This window comes from Medicago sativa, chromosome 6 (assembly GCF_051527215.1).
Source record: "Medicago sativa cultivar Bolivia chromosome 6, Bolivia_mono, whole genome shotgun sequence".
NCBI classification, from domain to species: domain Eukaryota; kingdom Viridiplantae; phylum Streptophyta; class Magnoliopsida; order Fabales; family Fabaceae; genus Medicago; species Medicago sativa.
In genome coordinates this window covers 32,393,515-32,409,549 of record NC_140754.1, presented here as the reverse complement: position 1 = coordinate 32,409,549, position 16,035 = coordinate 32,393,515, and the positions used below count along the sequence as shown (strand labels likewise).

Sequence of the window (16,035 nt, the reverse complement as noted above, 5' to 3'; positions counted from 1 at the left end):
CCCAAGAACAGTTTGTGTCTGCCTATCTGTTTGTATCTTCAATCAAGTGTCAAGTTCGATCCAAAGAACAACTTGTATCTGCCTATATGTCTATGTTTCCGGTCAAGTGCCAAGTTCGATCCCAAGAATAGCTTGTACCTATCTCTTGTTTGTATTCTTTGGTCAAGTGGCTAGTTCGACCCAAAGAACAACTTGTACCCTATTTTCTATCCCCTGGGTTGTCTACCATGTCAGTGTCTATCTGAATCCCCAGTGACATGACACGTTCTATAGACTCCAGTCGTTTGTCTTGCATTCATAATCAAGGTATTGCATGACATTCATTTTTTAAAAAAAAAAAAAAATTCTGAAAGCGTATTTTTATGTCCAAAAGCAGTGCAAATGTTAATATTTAAGTATCTTCGTCCCGTCAACTCTAAGACTTCGTCTCTTGACTCTCCGGACAAAGAAACTTAAATAGGGGCAGCTGTTATACCCTAATTTTGGACCTAAAAATACTAACTCAATTCTCCTTATCTTGCATTTCAAGTCATTTGATATGTCTCTGATCAATTGCATCTTTCTCTGCATTTTATTTCAATATTGTTTGCAAAATTCACACAGAAGGGTATTTTAGTCATTTCCTATGTCAAAATTTCTTTCAATCTTTAAAAATTTGCTTGAGTCCTTTCAATTAGTGTGAATAAGTCCTCATTTCAATTCTATGTCAAAATCCATTTCAAAAATTACATTTGAAGTCATTTTGAGTCAGTTTTGCCCCTAGGGGCATTTTAGTCTTTTCAAGTGTCAAAGCTCTGTTTAAACTCTTAAAATTGTCTCTGAGTCTTTTAATTTTGTTTGTATAGGCTCTTGCTTTAATTCCTTGTTAAAAATCCATTTTTAAATTGCATCTGAGTCATTTTCAGTCGTTCTAACCCTAGGGGTATTTTCGTCATTTCACACGAAATTTCAGCAGAGAGAGGTTACTTTAAAGTACCTCATTTAGGCCATTGGTTCATTTTAGTCCGTTTTGTCAATTTTAGTCGTTTCACTTTACGTTTATTTCAAATTACGTCTTTTAATTCAATTTTATTAATTTGCATTTAAGTCCTTCTCTTAAGTTTTAGATTTTACTCTTAAGTCCTTTTTTATTATTTTCAAGTCATTTTTTCCTTTTTTCTTTTAGTCCTTTTTGAGTCATTTATAGTTAGGTCCTTTTTGTCCAAAGTTTTGCAGTCTGGTCCTTTTTTTATTATTTGCAGGGCAGTCCTTCAATGTTTCAAAATTGCAAAAGAGCCCAAAGTCCAAAATAAGCCAAGGCCGAGCCATTTCAAGTCCAAATCCAGGTGTCCAATTCCTATTGGTCCAGTAATACACTTGGCAGCCTATAAAAGGCCCCCAATCATTGCCATGCCACAGAGATTTTTACAACTCAGCACAAACACATTTTCACTTTCTCTCTCCCAAACTTTTCGATCAAAACTCTCAAGAAACCCAGAAAAGCTCAAGAACAATGATGAACAAGTTCATCATCTTCAAACCCTAACTGTCCAGAATATCCAAATTCGTACCAAACCAGAACAAAATCCACACCAAATCACCACAAGTTCTCATCAATTTCGTCGCACAAGTCTCAATCCAGTAATCACGCAGCAAAAATCATTTCGAATTGGATTTTTTTTTTCGAAGTTCTCAGAGGTTCTTCGCAAGAACCTTCATCATCGAACTAGTCCCTGCAATTCAAGTGCAAATCCAGTGGATTCACACGATCACAGGGACGAAGAGAGTGAGAAGAAGAAGGATCAGAAATTTTCTCAAAGATTTTCGTTCGAATCTCCACTAAATCCAGGTATATTCAAAAGAATCCTCTCGTCTGCACTTTAAATCATCATCGAAGACTCAAGATTGAAAATAAACGGTGAATCGAAGTGAAAACTTTGAAGAAATTCAAAGAAAATTCGAAACGAAACCCTAATTTGAAAAATCATGAAGATTCACCGTTTGTTTTTCAAATACGAGTTCAATTTCATAATCAGAGAAGAAAATAGAACATGTTAGGGTTTCGTTTCATGAAAGTTGAAAACATAGAACCGAATGATTCAATCCTAGATCTACTCCGATCTAAGCTCGTTTTCGAGAAAACGTTTTCAAAATCATAAAGAGGAGAGAAAGAGCTTTAAGAAGATGTATTTAGTTCTCAGATCGGAGAAGGTCGAAGCTCCGACGCGGCGGCGCCACCATGGGCCACCACGTCGGAGGAGGAAGGTCTCGTCGGAGAAGAGAGAGTCATTTGCAGACTCTCTCTCTCTAGTTTTTGTCTTAGAGAGAGAAGTAGAGAAGGGAAATGGGTGATGGACCGGTTCAAGGCCTTATATAGGCCAACGAACCGGTTCACCCATGGTTCAACCCATGGTTCCACATTGACCCGTCCTTAGGCCCAATTCCATGTATGTTTTTCAGTTTTGCTATACCCCCCCCCCCCCCCCCCCATTCCTGCATATTCTTGTTTTTTTTATATTTGTACCTCTGTCTGTCCAAATTTGTTTACAAAAAATCCTAAAAAATTTTCTATGTGTTCTTGATATTTTTCTTAACATTTTGGTGACATTTTTTTGTGCTAAAACTTGAGAAAAGTATTTGAAGCATTTTTTTTCTTATTTTTGTTAGAATTAGTAATTTTCTTGCACTTTTTAGTCCAAAAAAACCTTTAAAAAATTCCTAAAAATTCATGAGTGTTTCTTGATAATTTTGTGACCTTTTAGTGTTAATTTTACATAATAAAAGTGGTAGAAGATAATGTGGTGGTTCTCTTACTATTTTTGTGATATTTTGTGCTAAAAATGAATGAAAATTTGCTTGATTTTAATCCCAATTTCTTGATGAACATTTGTGACCTATGCCACTTACTTTTATGGAGTTTTAGCCACTGTTTGTGTTTGATATTGTTGCATAATTGTGAATCTTGGTAGGTTACTTAGTTTACAAGTTACTTGTGTAAATAAATAATGTAAATGTGCCTAAGTTTGCTTCTAAAATGTCAAGTTAGTCATGTTGCCTTAATTCCCATTCCAAAATCTGATTCTAAACCTTTAAAAATGTGTTGGAATGTGAGGATTATAAGTCATATGAGTCTTGCACTTTATGAGCAAATTTTAGTCATGTTTGCACTCATTTTGCCTTTATTTTGGGTTATTTTCTATGCTTTGTGCTATAGTGTCTTTCTTGCTTTATTTCTTGTGATATTATCATGTGTTACTAACCATTTCATGTCTCATATTCTCCATAAGCATTCCCATTTCATTCCATATCTCATCTCTTTCTCCACTTTAATTTCTTGCACTTTAAGTTTCAATTTCATGCAAAAATTAGAATGTAAGGATTTAGGAGTTCTTGTAATATTTTACTTTCATGTCATTTTAATTCTTGCAAGACTATAGAATGTAACTAGGGCATGATGTAATAAGGACAATGGACTCTAATGATGTACACCGACACAAGCACCGACACATGCACACACATCACTTTAGGTATATAGCTAGAATATGCATGTTTAGATGTATGTTTAGGATTGTATGTTTAGATGAATGTTTAGGCTTTATACTTAGAAAAATCAATTTTCCAAAAAAATGTGAACAACATCACTCAAACTCTTTTTCATAATAAACCTTGGGATCAAAATCCCATTGTAATTTTCCCTTTTATTTTCTTAATCAAATTTCAATGAACTTTAATCATGCTTTGACTTTCTTTTGCAAATCACTAATCCAACCTCACAATTTCATAAATCTCATGCCCTTGAGGCCTCTCAATCTCCATTCTTCAAAATTCATTTTCAAACTTAAAATCAACCAACAAAAACAAAAAACAATTTTTGGAAGAGAACTACGGTGGATTTGATCCCTTAAACGGGTACGTAGGCAAGGAACAAAATTCCTTCAATTCAACTAAAATAAAAATTCAAAAACATTCTTCTCCCTCCAATTCTTCACTTAATAAACTCTTAGGTTTAAATAAACATTTTCAAATAGCATTTAAAAATAAAGCGCGCGCGTAGAAATTAAAGACGGTTCCTATAGGATACTATAGTCGTTATGGGTGCCTAACACCTTCCCGTAGCGAAAATAACTCCCGGACCTCGATTCTCAAGGGTTTTGCTTAATTTTTCCCTTCCCAAGAAAAAATAAGATATCACCGGTTTAAAAGGTTCAAATGTAATCAATGTTTGACACCCGAAAACCAAGATAAAACAGATCCCGATTATCTTTTGGCTAGAGATAGAGAAAGGAGGACCATTACGGAACCTAGAAGATATGGTTATGCGGACTTGGTGTGTTTTGCTCTAAATGCGGCTGAAGATGTGCAAGACTCGGAGCCTAGAATCTTCAAGGAGGCATTTGAGAGCAAAGAAAGCAAGTATTGGTTGAAGGCGGGGAATGAAGAGATGGATTCATTGGAAAAGAACCAAACTTGGAAACTTGTGAAGCTACCTAAACACCAAAGGGTAGTTGGATGCAAGTGGATCTTCAAGAAAAAGGAAGGTATTCCGGGAGTTGAAGGTCCTAGATACAAAGCAAGACTTGTGGCCAAGGGTTTTACTCAAGTGGAGGGGATCGACTACAATGAGAACTTCTCACCGGTGGTGAAACATTGTTCCATAAGGATACTTATGGCTACTGTGAATCAATTCAATCTTGAATTGGAACAAATGGATGTAAAGACCGCTTTCTTACATGGTGACCTTGAAGAGACAATCTACATGGAGCAACCGGAAGGTTTTGTGGAGGACAAGTCTAAGGTATGTCTTTTGAAGAAATCTTTGTATGGGTTGAAGCAAAGCCCAAGGCAATGGTATCGATGGTTTGATGAATTTCTTTTGAAGACCGGTTTTGTGAGAAGCGGGTATGATTCTTGTGTGTACATGTTGAAGAGGGGTGAGAAAGAAAGTCATTCTCTATCTTCTTTTATATGTGGATGATATCTTGATGGCAAGCTCTAGCAAGGATGAGATTGTGAAGCTCAAAGAAAAGTTAAATGGTGAATTTGAGATGAAAGATCTTGGTCCGACAAAGAGAGTTCTTGGAATTGATATCTTGAGGAATCGTGACAAAGGTGAACTTTTCTTATCTCAACTTAGTTATTTGAAGAAGGTGGTGGAGCGTTTTAGATTGTCAAACTTTAAAACCGTGAGCACTCCTTTGGGTCACCACACAAAGTTGTCCATAAAACAATGTCCTCAATCCGAGGATGAGAAGCAAGCGATGGAAAGTACTCCCTATGCAAGTGGGGTTGGAAGCATCATGTATGGAATGGTTTGTAGTAGGCCAGACTTAGCTTATGCGGTTAGCATTGTGAGTCGGTTTATGGCAAATCCGGGTATTGTGCATTGGCAAGCTTTGAAATGGGTGTTGAGGTACTTGAATGGGTCATTGAAAGGCATTTTGAAATACATAAGAGCAACTAAAGATGAAGATGCTTTGGAGGGGTATGTTGATGCGGACTATGCGGGCAATGTAGACACAACAAAATCTCTATCAGGTTTTGTGTTTACTCTTTATGGCACGACTATTAGTTGGAAGGCAAATCAACAATCCGTGGTGGCATTATCTACCACTCAAGCGGAGTACATTGCCCTTGTTGAAGGGGTGAAAGAGGCCATATGGTTGAAAGGGATTATTGGTGAGTTAGGAATTACTCAAGAATGTGTGAAGATACATTGTGATAGCCAAAGCGCCATTCACTTGGCGAATCATCAAATGTATCATGAGAGAACAAAGCACATTGACATTCGTTTGCACTTTGTTAGAGACATGATTGAATCAAAAGAGATTGTGGTGGAAAAGGTGGCATCGGAAGAGAATCCGGCGGATGTGTTTACCAAGTCATTGCCTAGATCAAGGTTCAAGCATTGCTTGGACTTGATCAAGTTTGTTGAAGAGTAATTCCCTTTTTGGAGAGAGCAGCATGGTGGTTGATGGCTAAATTGACATCATCACCAAATTAGAAGTCAAGGTGGAGAATGTTGTTTGTTGGCTTCAAATTTGTGTTTTTGAGAAACAGAGGAATCGTGACACGATTTCCTCAACGTGTCACGATTTTCTAGGCCGTGAGCATGGTTTTCTGAGTGCTCATTCGTGTCACGATTTTGGGAAAACGTGACACGATTTTCAGCTTGCTAGGCACGTTTTCAGGATAAGGTTGGTCGTACCTTGGGTCGTATGTATCAAACATGTTATGATTTGGACAAACGTGACACGATTTTGACAGCTGAAGACTGCTATATAAGTGTTTCTTTGCAGATTTTGAAGGAGAGCTTGTAGAGAGAGAAACTTGGATTACAAAGGAGGTAACTTTAGGGTTGAGTGTCTTTGTAGTGAGGATCTCTTGGGTTGGGAAACATTGTAAACACCTTGGGTAGTGAGCTTTCACCATTGGAAGGATCAAAAGCTTCCTTTTGTGTCTTCTCTTAGGATTCATTGTGAGTGTGGGTGACATGAAAATGGGTAGAAATTAGGTCTTGTTCTTTTGTGAGCCTTTAAGTTAATTTCTTGTAACCCGTTTGTATCACTCTCATCTTAGTGGATTGGAGGGCTGCTCTCTCCCCCAGAGTAGGTCATATTGGACCGAACTGGGTTACCATCTTGGTGTGTTTGTTACTTTCTTTCATTGCTTATCTTTATTGCTTTGATTATGCTTGTGGTGTTGCTCTACACTTAGATTTAGATTTGTTTTTTTGTTGTTGTTGTTTGGAGACACTTTATCTATTGATTACCACTTCATTGCAAACATTGGATCTTAATTATAATCAGTTGAGTGGAAATATTCCTGAAGGTAGTAGCTTGCCATTTCAGTTGGAGAACTTATCCATCAGATCAAACTCTTTAGATGGGGGGATTCCAAAAACATTTTGGATGAATGCATGTAAGTTGAAATCATTGGACATGTCCAATAACAGTTTCAGTGGTGAGCTTGAAGTAATAATTAATCACTTATCTAGATGTGCTAGATATTCACTCCAACAATTATATCTAAGATTTAATCAAATTAACGGCACACTACCTAATCTCTCAATATTCTCATTTTTGGAAATATTTGATATTTCTGAAAATAGACTAAACGGGAAGATATTTGAAGATATTCGATTTCCAACTACCCTAAGGACACTACAAATGAATTCGAACAATTTAAGTGGTGTGATCTCTGACTTCCATTTTTCTGGTATGTCAATGTTAAGATATTTATATTTGTCTGACAACCCACTAGCATTGAGATTTACTGAAAACTGGGTCCCGCCTTTTCAACTGGACACTATGGAATTGAGATCGTGCAAACTTGGTCTTACATTTCCTAAATTGATTCAGACACAAAAACACATTCAGAACCTTGATATTTCAAATGCTGGAATTTCAGATAATGTTTCAGAGTGGTTTTGGGCTATACTATCATCACAAGAGTGCATCAGCATCAACATTTCAAACAATCATCTCAAAGGATCAATTCCAAATCTTCAACTCAAAAATCATTGTTCTTTTTTATCTCTTTCATCAAATGAATTTGAAGGGCCCATTCCACCATTTCTAAAAGGTTCTACAGTTATTGATTTATCCAAAAACAAATTCTCTTATTCTCTTCCATTCCTATGTGCAAATGGTATAGATGCAGTGTTAGGCCAGTTTGACCTTTCGAATAATCAATTATCTGGACAAATTCCAGATTGCTGGAGCAATTTCAAGTCATTAGCTTATCTAGATTTGAGCCACAACAATTTTTCAGGGAAGATTCCTACTTCAATGGGATCACTTGTTCAACTGCAAGCATTACTATTGAGGAACAACAGCTTTACAGGGGAGATCCCTTTCTCCTTAATGAACTGCACACATTTAGTAATGCTTGATATGAGAGATAATAGATTAGAAGGACACATCCCTTATTGGATCGGAAGAGAATTAAAAGAGCTGCAAGTTTTAAGCTTACGAAGGAATCAATTCTTTGGAAGTTTACCATTGGAACTCTGCCATCTACAAAACATTCAACTTTTTGATCTCTCATTAAACAATCTATCTGGACGAATTCCCAAATGCATTAAAAATTTCACTTTAATGACTCAAAAAGCTTCATCACAAGGCTTTACAGATCATCACTATGTTATAATGACAGGCCCAAATGTGGGTTTTGGAGAAAAATATGAATTGAATGCATTCTTGACATGGAAAGGTGTAGAACATGTGTTCAACAACAATGGATTGGTTCTTCTAAAAGTCATAGATCTCTCAAGCAATCATTTTTCAGAAGAAATTCCACCTCAAATTGCAGATTTGATTCAATTGGTCTCATTGAATTTGTCAAGAAACAACTTCACAGGGAAAATTCCATCAAATATTGGAAAGCTAACCTCACTTGACTCTCTTGATTTGTCACGAAATAACTTGCTCGGTTCAATTCCTTCTAGTCTTTCCCAAATAGATCGGCTTGGTGTGTTAGATTTGTCACATAATCAATTATCTGGTGAAATTCCAAAGAGTACACAACTACAAGGTTTCGATCCCTCATGGTACGAAGATAATCTCGATCTTTGTGGACCACCACTTGTAAAATTGTGTGTTGAAGGGAAACCAGCACATGAACCAAAAGCAGAAGTTCAAGAAGATGAAGATCTGCTTCTCAATCTTGGATTTTACATCAGTCTGACACTTGGATTTATTATAGGCTTCTGGGGAGTATTTGGCTCAATTCTAATCAACCGTTCATGGAGACATGCTTATTTCAAGTTCATTAACAACTTAGTGGATACAATTTACGTGAAATGCAGATGGGGGCTCAAAGCTTAACTGGTAATTATACTTTAACTTTAGACATCTCGTATATACTTACATTTAACATCAAAATAGTCATCATAATATATCTGTTGTGAAAGTGACTTAAAATTGGAGTTTGGAGGCCAAAAATTGATGTTTGCTGAAAGTACAAATCGGGGCCAGGATGGCAAAAATCGGGGCCCGATTTTGGCTGTCTTTGGGAGCAGTTTGGTACTGGAAAAATCGGCGCCCGAATGGTAAAAATCGGGGCCCAATTTTGCGTGCTGTTATTTTTCAGAAACGTATTTTTGGGCCAGATTTGGTACAATTTTATGGGAGTTTCTTTTACTATAAATATAGGCATTGTATCAGTGTAAACCTTGAGATAGAGGGGGCTGAAACAAGGGTTTAGAAAGGCAACAACAAAACTAGGGTTTGTATAGAGTTTGTCTCTTTGGAACAAACACTAGGTTTTGAGGGTTGATTCACCTTGGGAAACACTATTAGGATTGAGTCTTTTGGTTACGGGAAGAGGCTGGGATTTGGGTAGAATTAGGCGGGAGACTTATTCTTGTAATCCATCTCTTTTGTAACGTTACTCATCATATAGTGGAACGGAGGGCTGCCCTCTCCCCCAGACTAGGTCAATTTGGACCGAACTGGGTAAACAGATTCTTTGTGTTCTCTCTTCTTCTTTTCTCTTGCTGTGTTGTTTTCTACTTTTGGCTTGTGATTATAATTGTTCCATACACTTGATTTTGGTTGCTTGATTATCCCTTGCTCCACACATCAAGTTTGTTATTGGTGTGTTTTCTCATCGAATCCGCAACAATTGGCGCCCACCGTGGGGCAAGGGTCAAAGGATAATCTAGTACCATGGGTTCGAAGTGGGATATTGAGAAGTTTACCGGAGATAACGATTTTGGGTTATGGAAGGTAAAGATGGAAGCGGTGTTAATACAACAAAAGTGTGAGAAAGCTTTGAAGGGTGAAGGTGCGTTACCGGTCACCATGTCACGTGCGGAGAAGACCGAGATGGTGGACAAGGCCAGGAGTGCCATTGTCTTGTGCCTCGGAGATAATGTTTTGAGAGAAGTAGCAAAGGAACCAACCGCGGCATCAATGTGGGCAAAGTTGGAATCTTTGTATATGACAAAGTCTTTGGCTCATCGGCAATTCCTAAAGCAACAACTCTACTCATTCAAGATGGTGGAGTCAAAGGCTATCATGGAGCAACTTATGGAGTTCAACAAAATCATTGGTGACTTGGAGAATATTGAGGTGCAACTTGAGGATGAAGATAAAGCTATACTCTTGTTGTGTGCTCTATCGAAATCTTTTTAATCGTTCAAAGATACCATGCTCTATGGCAAAGAAGGCACTGTTACCTTGGAAGAAGTTCAAGCGGCTTTGAGAACCAAGGAGTTGACCAAGTACAAGGACTTGAGAGTTCATGAAAACGGTGAAGGCCTAAGTGTCTCAAAAGGGAATGGTGGAGGTAGAGGTAACAGGAGAAAGAGTGGTAAGAAGTCAAAGTCTGAATGCTTTAACTGTCACAAGATGGGTCACTTCATGAAGGATTGTCCGGAGATTAATGGTAACTCCGCACAAATTGTCACTGAGGGTTATGAGGATGCAGGTGCTCTGATGGTGTGGTGTTGTTTGGAGGATGAAGGTGATGTTGGTCACCTTGGGATTGATGCCTAGTGGAGCGGTGATCGTCTGGAGAGACGTTAAACACTCAACATCAGCCTGGAGAGGCGGTGGTAAGAATACTCATGATCAGTCTGGAGAGGCGGAGGCAACAATACTCATGATCTACCTGTTGAGGTGGAGTTTCAAGGTTGAAGACATAGTGGGATGTACGCATTTGCTAGTTGAGGTAGAGTACGCTCAGCATGAGGTGGAGTTGAACACACCGGTAATGGTACGACTATGGAGGACCTTGGGTGCTATAGGGATAGCACAGCTTGCGGGATTACTCTAAAAGAAGGCCAAGGGTGATTGGATGCAAGGAGACCTTCAAGGAAACGGGAGATGTCCTGTGTTGAAGATGTCATGGTGAATGCTTGTGGGACTACCTAAAATACCTAGCGTAGTTAGACTACAAGGACCTTCGAGAAGGCGGAAGACATTCCGAGGGCTGAAGGGATGGGAGGTGTATACTTGTGGATTACTCTAAAAGCCAAGGGTGATTGGGAACAGGTAGATCTTCAAGGAAGCGGAAGATGTCTCGTGTTGAAGAGGTTATGGTAAAGGCTTGTGGAACTACCTAAAATTCCTGGCGTAGTTGGACTGCAAGTATCTTCAAGAAGGCGGAAGACATTCCGATGGCTGAAGAGGTTAGGGTGTAAACTTGTGGAGCTACTTGGTGTAGTGGGAACAAGGGAAAGAGCAGCAAGGTGTTGATGTTAAATGGGCGTCATCACTAATTTGGAGTCAAGGTGGAGATTGTTGTGAAAGTGACTCAAAATTGGAGTTTGGAGGCCAAAAATTGATGTTTGCTGAAAGTACAAATCGGGGCCCGAATGGCAAAAATCGGGGCCCGATTTTGGCTGTCTTTGGGAGCAGTTTGGTACTGGAAAAATCGGCGCCCGAATGGTAAAAATCGGGGCCCAATTTTGCGTGCTGTTATTTTTCAGAAACGTATTTTTGGGCCAGATTTGGTACAATTCTATGGGAGTTTCTTTTACTATAAATATAGGAATTGTATCAGTGTAAACCTTGAGATAGAGGGTGCTGAAACAAGGGTTTAGAAAGGCAACAACAAAACTAGGGTTTGTATAGAGTTTGTCTCTTTGGAACAAACACTAGGTTTTGAGGGTTGATTCACCTTGGGAAACACTATTAGGATTGAGTCTCTTGGTTACGGGAAGAGGCTGGGATTTGGGTAGAATTAGGCGGGAGACTTATTCTTGTAATCCATCTCTTTTGTAACGTTACTCATCATATAGTGGAACGGAGGGCTGCTCTCTCCCCCAGACTAGGTCAATTTGGACCGAATTGGGTAAACAGATTCTTTGTGTTCTCTCTTCTTCTTTTCTCTTGCTGTGTTGTTTTCTACTTTTGGCTTGTGATTATAATTGTTCCATACACTTTGATTTTGGTTGCTTGATTATCCCTTGCTCCACACATCAAGTTTGTTATTGGTGTGTTTTCTCATCGAATCCGCAACAATATCATTATAGTATCTAAAAATATTTTTTTTACATATAATTTCTATTGAAATACTGTTCATTTTTAGTCTCCATAGTTTCTAAAATAATGTGTTCATAGTAATTTTTTCTTCTTAAATACTTGTATCTATCAATCTTTGATTATAGTGTAAGCCATATATGTTCAAAAGTTATCTTTCATGATATTGTTTCAAGTTACAAGTTTTCTAATGAGGTTGACACTTAAACTATTGTATAGGAGGCATCTTTACTAAAGGGTACTCGATAGTACCTTGGTGGTGAATCAGATTAAGGTGACCAGTCAAAGACCTACTCTATGAAGATGAATGATTTCTCCTCGCTCCCAACATGTCTCAAAACACTCAATTTGTCTTGATTATACAATCCAGACTTGCAAAAGACACCTTGTTTTACACATCTGGATTGTGTAATTCGGAAAAAATTGAGTGTTTAGAGAGATGTTGATGGCAGAGGAGAAACTATCTTCTAGGAAATCTATGGTTATGTCATTTAGTTTTTGTGCATTTGTCTCTTGTTGAGTTGGGTGTTGCAACTTGTAATACCTTTTGTATTCTGTGTAATATATTTATGCAATAAACATTAATGAAGTATTCTACAAGTAAAAAAATACATATGTCATTTTCCCACATGTTCTACTTACAAGTAGTTTAATTTATTTATTACATTTTGGTAGAAACTAGGAATATATTTGTCAGTATTTTACCTTTCTACATGAAAAGCAGCTGGAAAACAAAGGTACAAATACTTAGAAATAAATTAAATAAAGAAAAGATGAAATTGAAGTCACAAGTTCTCAATGACTGTGGCATATTCTATGCAATTTGAAGTCCTAAAAGTTTTCGCAGCAGCGCAGGATATTAACTGTCGAATCAAGAAAGCTTGCAGTTGAAGTAATTGCTGCTGGGATTCTGGTGAGAGCTGAAATTTACATATATGACATTAACAGAAAGTACTTATAATTTGTCATAAAACAAATTAAAATCATAAACTCATTTACCATTTCAAGTTTAATATCTTTATTATCAGAATAGTTTTCCTTAATGGGAGGATTTGTGCATTGTAATTAGTTTCCTTTTTCCAAGCTTTCCAGTCCAGTTAGCATAAAAAATTAACCAAACTGTGAACTGCGCTTGAGCCAAACTGAAAATAACCAAATTATTGACAAAGGTTGCCGAACGGAATTGATGTGACACGGTTCAATGATTGAATCCTTTCAGCAGTTAAATTTGATAACTGACTAACTGAGGGTCGGAAAAGAATGAGTAATGACTATGATGTGGAATGGTGGGACGAAATAACCTGGTTTTTCTTATCTTTTTTAATCATGTATACTCACATTGTGACCCGAAAGAAGAAAATCACGAGATTAGGAGGCATAAGGATCAGTGCCTATATCATTCTTTGTTTTCGAGTTTAGTTTGGTTCTTATAAATTTTAAACAGTTAGATTCAGTTCATCAAACTATTTCTTAAGTTCAATTTGGGTTATCAGGGCCTATATTTTGCAAGTTACTTCTTTGTTTTCATACTTTGTTCTCAGAGAATGAAATGACATATATTTTCAAATGAGAAATGGTAACTAAATACTCTTTTGAACATAGTCTTCAATTCGATCTTAGATTTGTGATGAACTTTTACTCTAATTTTCCTAGAAGCTTTAGAAGTTTACTTTATGACTATAGTGGAACAATGTGTTCAAAATTCTAATTTGAAGGAGTTTTTGGTTTTTTACGAGCTTCCGTATAATATATGATGCACAGTAAGAAACATAATGATACATTTCTAATCTTGTAAGCCATGATTTGTAGTGGCCCTAAAAAAACAAAATCCATAATGATACAAAATTATAACAATGCATAGATGTAGTTCTTTTTGTGTAAACTATCAGAAACAATAGGATCAAAGAGATGAAGATGAAGTTCATAGGAGAAGTAGGCATTAGAGGTAGAAACAAAGGAATAATCCTTGTAATTCATATTGAATTAGATTGAAAAAGATGAATGAAATGATACATGAGTGTTCCTATATATAGAGTTTAGTTGTGTAACTAACTCTAACTAACTCTTAACCAAGCTTCTCAAACACTCTAACTAACTATAGTCTAATATAAACTACAAATCTCAGTTCTTTTATCGAAAAAATCAAACAATAATGATACAAATTTATCGGTAGTAGTCCTTTGCCTTTTCTCCATCTAGCTCTATTCCGACTAGTTCGCATCTTCCATAACAGATCTCATATAACCGACCACCCCATCAGAACGGTCTCCTCAAGACCGGTTAGAACCCAAAAAATGTATTTGTCTAACTTAATTTCATCACATGACAAGTGGAATAATAAATTTATTTATGTTCCTTTCACCTAAAAGCTTAAGATAGTTAATTTATCTGTTTTGGCACGCAGATATTGTTATGAAACCTTACTAGGACATGATTTTCCCTGGAATGAAATCAAAAAGATAACTTCATGCCATATTGTACAAGTTAGCTTAAAGCATTTCAATGATGGTTTGGACTTCAGAAATTTGATATGATGGGGGCAAAACCATCCTCCACTGCTAGACTTCGACCGATGTCACAATTCCAGAGAATTATTGGAGCTCTACAATATCTAAATCTCACACGGACAAATATATCGATTTGGTATCAGCGTCAAGTTCAAGTTGGAAAGCTCCTACTCTCATTTCTCTACCAAGCATCAACTAGCTGACATTCTCTGCCACTGGAATTTTGAGGATATTCGAGACAAGATTAAAGTTACCAACAGTCCCTATAAAGTTAATGGATCAGAAATTGATTCAATTGTACGTGTACAATTGCATTGAAGATCAACACCCCCACTTATTTGGATGAAGTCCACACTCACTGCAGGAAGAGGTTGAGGTTCGAGTATGAGTCTGATCCTAAGGTTAGGTAGGCAGCCATATCCCTGTTAACAGAATGGGATTTACTTCATGTATTTTTCTATAAAATATGTGTTTGGTTTCGTCCAGGATTTTGCTTATGTTTCAATACTGGTTGAATTTAGATTATATAATCTGAAACTCTATTAAATGAATTTCAGATTATATAATCCGAAAAGGTTGTATTTGAACTCCATGCAAAGTACTTTAGTAGCATGATCTTGGGTTATATCGGATTGTTTCAGATTTTATAATTCGGAATGTGCATTAGCATTTCAGATTATATAATTCGAATGGGCACAGGACAAAACAAAAGACATTTTTTTCACTAGTTTTCAACAACATTCCATACAATTTTTTTTATACATTGTAGGCCCGATTCAAGGACGCTGATAACAACATGAAGGTGCATAGCAAAGAACAATTTCAACAGTTTATTTTGCCAAAGACGACCTCCACGCGTCCACCAGCAAAAAAATTTACCACTAAAGGAGCTCAAAATAAATTAAACATATAATTTAGTCGACAAAGCGATCACCTTCGTTCACAAAGATTGTTTACTCCCAGGATCAACAGACACAGGCTTCACAGACAAATTCAACAAGGACAAGTAGAAAGAGTGCACGGAAAAACAACATGCCTAAGCCAATTTCGGTTAAAGTCCACATACCACATAAAGACCAAATCCCAAATTGGATGCATGGATTTATTGAAAAGAAGGTGGATGTAGCTTGTGATGGCCATTGCGGGTTCTGCGCAGTTGCGGGCCTACATGACATGTTTGTTGATGATTACCAGATGATCCGTTACTAACCTCATAAAGAGCTTATCGTTTAAGAAAATACGTGTTATCGACGGACGATTGGGGGATAAGCGATATAAACAGGTCTTAGGCGCTCTAACATATTCCGGTATTGGTCTTGCACCACCTGATAAATGGATGACCATGCTGGATATGAGTTTTCTCATTGCACAGAGGTACAAACATGTGATTGTTCTATTGTCCATTGCGAAAGGGAAATCGGAAACCTATTTCCCTCTATGCGGTGAACTGTCACATAGAGACCGATTGATGTGTCTGGAACATGTGAATGACAACCATTTTATGATAATTTATTTGAAGGATGGTTGTCCAATTCCTCCCACTTGCGCACTATGGGGACAAC

The 16,035-nt window shown here is 37.3% G+C and overlaps 1 protein-coding gene and 1 pseudogene across 2 annotated transcripts in view; both read left to right on the top strand.

Moving 5' to 3' along the window:
* LOC146914585 (receptor-like protein EIX1) overlaps window positions 1-12,284 on the top strand; it is a 60,094-nt pseudogene extending 47,810 nt beyond the window's left edge. Inside the window, exon 3 of the transcript XR_015014302.1 lies at window positions 12,186-12,284. The product of XR_015014302.1 is annotated as a receptor-like protein EIX1 (transcript). The remainder of the gene's footprint in view (window positions 1-12,185) is intronic.
* Window positions 4,962-12,575, top strand: LOC146914584 (receptor-like protein EIX2). Its single transcript, XM_085721089.1, has 3 exons — window positions 4,962-5,655; window positions 6,694-8,807; window positions 12,186-12,575. The coding sequence occupies exons 1-2, from the start codon at window positions 4,962-4,964 to the stop codon at window positions 8,802-8,804; spliced, it is 2,805 nt and encodes a 934-aa protein (XP_085577215.1). The 3' UTR covers window positions 8,805-8,807; window positions 12,186-12,575.
* Window positions 12,576-16,035: the final 3,460 nt, after the last annotated feature.